Genomic DNA, 10,494 nt, shown 5'->3' on the forward strand with positions numbered 1-10,494 from the left:
ACGTAAGGAATTCTCTGACATTTTTAGATTATACGTTCACATTCCTCACTACGCAATGTCTTATTTATAAAGTATGCAAATATTTAGAATTATTATCGCGTCGTTGTGTGAGTGATAAAGTAAGATTTATCATGTTTGACACATTTTAAGGTAGATACTTTTCATAAATATGCAATAAAGTATTGCAGATATTTGTTCGATGTTTTTTTTTTTTAAATATGTAGGTGAAAGAAATATTACTTTTAAATTGATACATATATAAGTTTATTTTTTAATTAAATATGTGATTTTTATGTGGCCTGATTTTTCTTTTATAAAGTTTCAACTTTACAGCTAACTTTTAACTAACCAATTTTATAAGATTTAAAAGAAATAAAAGACTATCTTTTTCAAATTATTTTATTAAAAACTAAAAAATTGGTATATATTGATACCAGCCACATATAATGGTTTTACGTAATAGAGAAAAAGATAAGATAAAAGAAGAATTGAGGATTATATATATATATTGGCAAGAATTTCGGTCATGAATAAAAAAACAGAAAATATCTTTTCATTAATTTCTTCTTACATTCTTTAACGCATCTTAATATCAAACTCATAGCATTGTTATTTTATCTAAAATCACTTTACACAGCGCATTTATTTTGTCCGTCTTTAATTTGCATTTTTTTTCTCTTAACTGAAAAACGCTTTCTTGCATATTCATGAATGTACTAAATTTATGAGTCTCGCAAATGCTTGGTTGTTTGGTAAAGTTTATCTGCAAGTGCGTAAATAACCAAACGGATCTGTAGTTACCATAAAAACGGTATATGATTCACGAACATGTAAAGCTTTAAGAAGTTCTTTCTACAGAATTCTTTATTTATATATATGTACAATACTAATATATATAATGATATTATTATTAAGTATATTAAATTTAATTTTCTGAGTTCTGCTTTTTATTCGTTTTTTTTTAACAAAGTTAATAACCTTTTTCTAGATATCTAGACATATATTTTTATATATATTCCTCATATTTTAAAGATAATATCACATTTCTTCATCCAAGCATTTCTTATATTTTTCTTATATGTATCAAATATCGACATTCCTGCGATATATCGGCATACTAAATTGATATGTCGTACCAGGTGCAGACATGCGTTAAATCGACTAGTTCGAAAATACATATCATATCATTGAAGTCCCAAGGCTATCCAGTCTATTCTTTTGACTACATGACTACAACATCGTGCGTGCTTATATTTTAGTATTCTTTCTATAGATTTAGCATTGTTACAGTACAATCAGAATATTCAAAGAAATTATTTGCTTTAAAATTGTGGGATTTCTTTTTTAATTTCCTAAGAAAGATTTTTTGTATATATGACAAAATTATATCTTAATCTCGAATAAATTTTTAGAAATTTTATCCGTTTTCCGTTGATGGAATCAATGCGATTCTGTCATTTATCCTTATCCACGACAGTTCATGAGAATTCAAGAGAATCTAATGATTTATTGATGATCGTGAATGACCGGCATGACACAGCGAGCATAAAGACTTTGTCAACTTGTGACACGTTTTTTATGTAAATTTCGCGGAATCATCACACTTGTCTTCACCGCACACAACGGATTTCGCGCGTCTTAATTTGCGGAACAGTAAAATATATCGGCATTGCTGAAATAATTGTTTACGTAACATGTATAAAAAAATTTCCATTATGCGCATACAGGATGTTTCAAAATTACCGAATGTTCTGTTAATAGCAGATTCTCTGGGAAAAACTATAAATGATTAATCGAACGCTGCGGAAAATATTTTAAAAATTAAACTTTTTTAATACGTTTTTGATATTGTAACTACTATTAGTTATAATTGTCATTGATGATAATTTACCACGTTATAATTAACGATTAGCTTGCGAGTAGTACATGTATAATGATTTCATAATCGTGACGACCACAGTGGGCTCGATAATGACGCAAAACCATGTATAATTAATAACTGGAACGATTCAGGGAAAAAACAAGCTGTTACACTGTTGATTATGTCATATACATATATTTACTAATATATGCTCTTACGTGAAAAAAGCTTCTATTTTAATTTTTAACGCAAGATGTGAAAATTCTTCCTAAGAATTTTCCGGTATATTAAAACATTTTGAGAATAACTGCTCATTAAACTTTTTGTTATAAATGTACAAGTCCTTGAAGTTTTTTTTCTGTTACGGTTGATGACTTTTTACAACCTGATGAAATTCTATGCTGTAATGCGTCATGTTTGGACAGTTCCGCATATATGCAATTTACAACAAAATTAATATTTATAAAACTCTCTCTCTCCCTCTTTTTTTCTTCTGTTGCAATTACATGTTTTGTTATTCAATCGATATATTAGATCTGTACAAAATATATGCATGTATATTAGATTTATTACAAAATAAGAAAACATTACATAGTTTTTCATATGTGAGGTCAATGCTATTTTAGCGTAAGATCAAGTAAACGAGATCAAGTATTATTATACATCCGTGTGTGCATTATGTATATCCGTGTGTAAATTACGCCAATAAAACGCCTTTCGCGCGACCTTCATTTTGCTATATCTTGCTACAACTACATGAATCATTATAAATCATTTAATGCTTAACCTCCTATACCGCGTATATTTCTACCTTAATTATATAGCGTAAAATGCAATAATTGTAGCTACTTATATAACGATCATCTACGATTCAAAAAAGTAAATAATTGATGATGAATTTTATCATTGTCGAGGATTCATCAATTAACAGTAACAACTTTTCTCTAAAACAGAAATACTTTGATTGTTAACTTGTTACAACAGTTAAAATATTATGTTAAACTTTACAATACGCATAATCATAATCGCCGCATAATCATAAAAAAATTCTTATATAGGCAGGAATCGACTATAATTTGAGCTCAAATATAACGAAATCTTGTATATATAAAACGAAGTACTACAATCATTTTAATCTTATTTGATAGATAATTTAATTCTCCACAACTTTTGTTTCGGTATTTTTTGTTAAAAAACGCATACTTTCCCTGATATTTGTAAAAATGTATAAAATAACCGTAATTTCAGAGGTTTTTGGGCGCTAACTTTTTACTTCTTGAGGATGAAGCATGTTACTCTATTTTCGATGTAAAAGAAAAAAAAACACATTCATAATGTTTATATGTATATAGAAAATGGTTTGTGGGTGTGATCTAAATGTAGATATACATCTTATGTTAAGTGGACATATAGATTAGAAAATAAAAAATAAACTGGTCATGTTTGTAGTTGCAATTAATCATTTACTATATTTGCGCGTAACCGCGATTAAACTCGTTTATATGCATGCGTAATTTTCTGCATTATATTCAATATAATTTTAATTTAAATGTGATATTTAATTTCTTGATAGTCAACATTAAAAAATGTAATATTGAAATAGCAAATATTTTACATTTTTATAACAATAATAAAAAGAAGGAAAGATCTTTTATTAGCTAGCTATAATAATATAATATAATTAATAATAATTAAAATATAACAACAAAGTTATCAAATCGATTACAAAATAAAATAAAAATAAAAATAAAATAAAAATAAAAAGAGAATTATAAACAATACAAGATGGATGCAATCAATCATTCGCATACAACTGTTTGGAATATCATTCGATCTACGACCGCGCGCGTGCGCTTCCACGAACTTTACGATTAATTCTATCTTGCTAATAAATATTGTAAACGCGCTTCGATATCGCATATACGACCATAGATCTCAGATACATAATACATATAACGTGCATTACGTGTCTCATTACTTCATTTACAAATCGTATATAACAATTATAAATAGTTTTTAATTCTAATCAAATTTGCAAGTTTTGCACAAAACGGTAGAAATAATCGAAACGTAATTTTGCAATATTATCAAATAACTTTAAATGTAAATTAATTGGTTTGATACACAATATTTTACGTGCATACATATGTGTATATATGATGTTACTTTATGTTGAGAGAGCAAGAAACATTGTTAAACATTTAGAACTTTTAGATAATAATATATGATACACTTGGACGAATTTACATAACTATATCCGCATATGTATATATCAAACATTCCGGTTTTGAGATAATCTTTGCGAAAGTTGTTTTAAAAGATAGATCTTTGTATCATATATGTGCATTATTTACTTGTTAAATAATAATCATTTGAAATCTTTTCAAAAATATACATATATAAATTATATTTTGCACATATAGTTTTTTTTCTAAAATTTTTATTTCAATAAAACTTAACAATTACACACACAATATGTATGTATGTTACTGCAACCGCTTTGCGGTATAAGTGTTTTAACATGTATAATGTATGTGATACGTTTAAAATTAGAAATTGATCTGTTGAGACACGTACAATCTGATGAGTCTGACAATGAGAAGATTGTATAAATTACAATACGTTATTTTATGTGATAATCGTATGCTAAGACTTTAATGATAAGAAATGATATACAGGCGATATCAAAAATTATTCGCGCCATACATGGCAGAAATTCGAGCATAGAGAGAGTAAATTTTCCTTATAAAATTTGATTTGCTAAATTGAATAAGATATATATTGTCAACTATATGAGTATTGTCTCTTTTTAACATCGGATTGAATATCATTGGGTTTCATCAGTGTGTTCGATAGATTTTGATTCAAGCTTTATTTACGAGGCACATGGCAAGCGATAGTTAGATATGTACTTGTTTTTACTAAACGTCGTGAGTCGGCGATGTATCGTTAATGCTTGCATTTTTTGCAACTGCACGGCGATACCGCCTCCTCTCGTTCTGGTATCGATTATTCGATCGCGCGTTTGTTCCGTAGCTTCGCACCACTGATGACCTTGAATGATAGATACATTGACAGATGCAATGAAGTGATGAAGAAAGAAAAAAAACAGAAACTGGATACTTCCAGTCTTATTAAAACACTATTCACACGTGATAGAAACATAGTTACGTTTCCACAAGCGCGGAATGCAAATGCGTTCTGTCGGTGAAAAAAAAAAAGAGATATCGGCGATCTCGCGAATCTTGAAATGCACACGCCATTCTTATGTGATGCAAGAGGAGCTTAAGAAAACCGATAAAAACAGCAACGGAAATTGCACGGTTGTAGTCAGTACGAATAGTATTCGTCTGTCAGTTAGCTAAATTCAGTTTTTTATTTCTTTGTCTCCGTAAATTTCAATCGCGAGATAAGAAACATGCACCACAGCTGCGTTTGTCGGGTCATCGATGCATAATCGGTCATTTTATGTCGCGCACGAGAAGCACGTGTTGTCGCATAATACAGGCTGTAATCCTATATTCTTTCGCGCATACAACTCGACTGCATTATTCGATATACGCATTCTTGATATGGAAAAAGCTCGTATATAAATGCTAACGATAAGAATATAAAATTTCGAAAAAATTTTTTTTGATAATTTACAGAAAACATAAAATGAGATTTAATATATTTAAAAAGTTCATTATAGAGTTTTTTCACGGAGATAAGGAGGGGGGAAGGGAGGAATAACCATTGCTTGCGGAAAACAGCGATGATCGATGCGCGAAATGATACCATTACCAGATATCCAGGAACCTTCCATCCATTCTCAAGGATATGAATTTTAATCCTCCACTTCAAGTGCAGTCTTCTTGCTGCAAGTAACGTAGCAGCGAGAGAGAGAGAAGTTTCTATTGCATACATGGTATTAATACTGAATGGGCTGCAAATCAGACGCGAGCTTCTTATCACGAGCGTACAGACTTGTGGATTTTATTACGATCACACGATCACACGTTCACCGGACACATCTCTCCCAAGATTAATTCATAATTGTATACAACTGCCTTTAAATGCCCCGATGTCTCGTACTATCTGCTTTTGTCTTCTTCGGGAGAATCGAAATCGCGGAATTGCTCGTTCAGAAACCGGGGCGTTACAGATGTACATATGCGTCGAAAAACGAACGAAAAATGAATTCGTTCTCTATCGAGTCGTTACGACCAGATATAGTTAAATCGCAACTGAGGATTCATCTCACGAGGAGAGAGAAATCCAATAGCATCGAGAATTGAATAACTTATCGACAGATGTCGTCGAGCGTGAAAAGGTACGTTCGGGAACAAGTTCCTCCTCTCTTTCTCTCTCTAGGAACCATCGCAGATTAGTCTAAGATCGATAGACTACTACATCGAGTCGTTCCAGCAGCCAGCGCACGGTTTACGCGTTAAATTTCAACCTTCACCTCCATCTACATCCTTGTCTACATCTCTTTTCTCTTTCTGTCTCTCGTTCTATCACACACACATTATCCCATTCCCTGAAATATTTTTCACATTTGGCGATTTCTTTTTCAAATGCTTGCCTAATCTCTTTACTATTTTCTAATTTCCTTGCGACAAACACATTTTTCGTTCTAATATAAAACTCTAATCTAGCATAATCTCTTGCCTTGCATAATCAAAGAGATCATTTAATTAAATGATTTCTTTCTATTTATTTCAAAGTAACAAACTTAATTTTAGATTGCCGTTTTATAAAAGTTCTTTCGTTCATCTAAGCATGACTCGATAATTTATCGCACAATCATTTTTCGATGATACATTATTATATATAATACTTCTTTATGGAACTCTTCCTTAGAGTCTTTGGAAAACTGAGCTAGTATGATTAGGTATTAAAAACAAGCAGTCATCAACATCTGCTTTTTTTAGAAAATGTATTCCTATATTATACGCTCATATTGAGATAGCTTCCGGCAAAAAAGCAATCGAAGGATACTTGTAAAAAATTAGAAAAGACAATTTGTCAATAAAAAAGCCATCACGGCATAAAATCCTTTTATACACGAAGTATTACAAAATGCGTGTAAGTGATGTATAAATATTAGTTTTAACTAGTTTTTGAGACATTTAAAAACACCGTGCTCTTGTCGAAATCTGGACGTAAATATGAGGAGAGAGCAATGTCGTAGTGGGTATGGATATATGGGTCACACAGGAAGTGCCTGCAGCGTGTTACCTGATGTGGCACACGAGCTCCCGCGTTATTCCGGGGCATAGTTTCGGCGGGACCTTGGACTAGTGACCCATATAATGTGCGCGCGGAAGTACCGAGAATGTCCTTCGAATACATCGATAAACATCTATCCGAGCCAGGCTTTATTTTATTGTCCGCGCTCTGCCTTCGCGAATATCCTTCACCCTAAATTCACGTATGACGCCAGATTTTTTAGATTTGCTGACACATCCGATAAGAACATTTCCGCTGGCTTTATTGTCAAATCAATTTCTAGGATCTCGAAAAATATTGGGATGACGCAGAAGTACGTTGCTGATGGGAATTTCTTGCTATGCGATAAGAATTATATAAATGAGGAATTATTAAATTAATATATGAAGAAAAGAATAAGGAAAGGAAGGACATAAACGCAATTGTAGATATCTGTAATAATTGTACCATAAGAAAATGAAGAAAGCAAGATATTTCGATTTATTACATCATCTTTATTTCGTTCAAATAAAACACATATCGAATACAATTCTAACTAGTCCTACTCTCTTTTTATTTAAATTCTTTTAATTACTTTTATTCATTCATTCTATATGATAATAGTACAGAATGCGTTAATATTTTACTTAAGCATCTTGAAAATAATATAATAAATCTAGTTTCTTTACATTTAGTTCCGTATACTTGACAAGTAAAATTATGACCTATTTTATACATTATAAAATTATATTTAGGTTGTATCAATCAATAATTATGTTGTAACAACGTTTAATACATGAAGCTTAAGATAATACATAAAAATAATTGAGTTTTGTATTAAGAAAATTGTGTTCTTGAAGTTTAAATTATTTTTGCTCATATTAAAATCATTGGTCAACTCAACGGATTAAACGCGGAAGATCTTTTAAACATTCAGCGAGATTGAATTGCGTTTGAGCAACCCCGTTTCCATTGCGTTTATCAAATGTATTCGGCAAATTTTTGTCCGGGAAAAGTAAGAATTCTTGGTGAGAGTTGTAATTCTCGATGAAAATTACCCGAGTTATATAGAAGTTTCAAGTATTTACAAACCGGCAGATTAACATGTAACGTGTATTCAAATACTCAAGGCATAGAAATTATAATTTCAATAGAATTTTTAAACAAGACAATTATGTGTATAATATTATATAATTACAGCAAGTGCATTATATGAAGAGATAGTAGTTTAGCAATTTATTTAAAAGTTTATTTCTTAATGATTCTTTTTGTTGTCTTTTAAAGAAAGTATCTACTCTAAAGAATATTTTATAGCAGTAAAAATTTACAGAACTAAAGTAATCTAAAATGTGTGTTAATATTTACGCTCTGCGCGCGCGTATAATATCTATCGACATTACGGCGGATTTATATTCTTGCTATGTATCTACCAATATTTCATCGTATTAATGGACCTTGCGGGAACATTTATCTTCGTTGTCCCTTTCTTCGGATCTTCGATCAGAATTGTTTTTTTCTCCTCAGTTCTAAAGAAAACAAAAATTCAGTAGATACGAAAATTTCCTCGCGATGCTTCGTACAAAGTATTAGGATATAAAACACGCCAATTGGCATTTGACTATTTTAGAGCATCCGCAAAGAGAAACTTACAGATTTAAAATTATTAATACGACGCCGCCGTCAGGCGTGGAGAACGCAATATTTTCAATTCCTGCCATGTTTTCCATTGTTGTACCGATTCTCACACTATTAGGTTGAACGTACCTAATCAAGGAAAGTTTAATTAATAATTATATAGACCGCTAATAAAAAACCGCTATGAAAAAAACATTAACTCTAACTGTACCACGAATTTATGTCGTTTTAATATGTTACTAATGTTACGAGTACGTCACTACACATATATACACACACACGCACGCATAACACAATTCAAATATAAAAGAGCAATGCTCACGAACTTTGAAAAATGTCCAAGAACGTAGAACATTGGTTGCTTGTAGAATTCGTCAGCGGCGCTGTTGACTATTATAGGCGAATCAACGAAATTGTTGATCGAATTTGGTCCACCAGTCATATCTAAAGCTATGTTCCAATCGATCCAAGCGGATACCCAGTTCAACATGTTTTCGATAATATTTTTCGCGTATATCTCACCACGCTTCCATGAGCCTAGGATTACCTTTTGATCTGTAAATAGCCATTTATTCTGTAAATAGCCATCTATTGAATTATACAATATGCGACAAACGCGTTGATTGTGATTTAGTATTTACCCTATAAAACTTTAAGCCTTAATCCTTTAATATAAATGAATCCCCATTGATGTAAAATTCCTGTCTTTTGTTTTAGTATCACAAAATATTAATTTTATTTAACTAAAGAATTGCTTTAAAAAGATTAAAACCCCATAAGCTTACAGAAGACATATTTATAAAATTATAATAACAAGTCAAGAATATACAGAATTTTATTAACAAAAGTGCACTATTGCAAGAATATATCCTTAGAATTAAATCAAATCCAGGGATTTTTTACCATTTTTTTTTTTTGACGAGCAATTTTCGAAAAATTGGGAAATATGACAAATTACAATATAATTTTTTTACAGAGATTGATACTTTACAAAAAATTTCAATCTTTGACTCACGATATCTCGATAATTATTTGCAGGACGAAAAAAAATGGTTAAAGATTTTTCGACTTGATTTGGTCCCAGGAATATGCATAGTACTCGAACTCTGTTAATCCTATATATATAAAACATAATAAGTTTTTCGTCTTATTTAATTTTTTTTGTCTTACTCAAAATTAATCTTGTTTAAACTACCAGCTAACAATAGAAGAATCTTAGAATATGATAAATTCATAATGTGAAAATAAAAATTAATCTTTACCAACCTTCGAAAAATCCAATGCATGCTTCTGTGTATATTATTGACTTTTCCGGAAAAAGTTGTTTTATTTCGTTTAAGTTATGTGGCATGATCACGTTATCGAAGTAAAAATGGAGCGCGATTCCAGAAATAATATTTCTTGCTCTTTCATCTTGAAATACATTTTTCGGCCAATCCGGAAGTATCAATCTATTGTCTTCTCCTATAAAGATCTTGATGTGCCCGAAGCCCTTTCTTTTTAGAGTTGGTGATAAGTACTCGATAATCCAGTCGCGCTCTTCCTTGGAAGTCCATGCCATTGCGGAAAGATTTACAGTTGGTGAAAGATAGATGTAATTGGCTGGCTCATTTTGAGGCGACAGAGCCCAGAATTCCAAGCCAACATCACGATACGCTTCAAAATATCTATATATACAAAAATAAAATAATTATTTATAACGATATACTTTAAACTTTGTGTGTGTGATTACTTTTATATAAATTTACAGTATATTATTATAGTATATTATTATAGTATATTATTATATAAATCTACTACTTGTA

General features: G+C 30.9%; 2 protein-coding genes across 2 annotated transcripts in view; one reads left to right on the forward strand and one right to left on the reverse strand.

The window, feature by feature from the left end:
* LOC115246199 overlaps positions 1–10,494 on the forward strand; it is a 128,659-nt gene that overhangs the window by 10,357 nt on the left and 107,808 nt on the right. The gene's annotated exons all lie outside the window — the stretch shown is intronic.
* LOC115246193 (putative glucosylceramidase 4) overlaps positions 7,554–10,494 on the reverse strand; it is a 4,970-nt gene continuing 2,029 nt past the window's right edge. The window contains exons 6-9 of the mRNA XM_029824853.1: positions 9,956–10,356; positions 9,016–9,244; positions 8,705–8,818; positions 7,554–8,580 (exon numbers count right to left, since the gene is read on the reverse strand). Coding sequence (XP_029680713.1) covers positions 8,481–8,580; positions 8,705–8,818; positions 9,016–9,244; positions 9,956–10,356 — 844 coding nt within the window. The 3' untranslated portion in view covers positions 7,554–8,480. The remainder of the gene's footprint in view (positions 8,581–8,704; positions 8,819–9,015; positions 9,245–9,955; positions 10,357–10,494) is intronic.

This window comes from Formica exsecta, unplaced genomic scaffold (assembly GCF_003651465.1).
Source record: "Formica exsecta isolate Colony F162 unplaced genomic scaffold, ASM365146v1 scaffold140, whole genome shotgun sequence".
NCBI lineage: Eukaryota > Metazoa > Arthropoda > Insecta > Hymenoptera > Formicidae > Formica > Formica exsecta.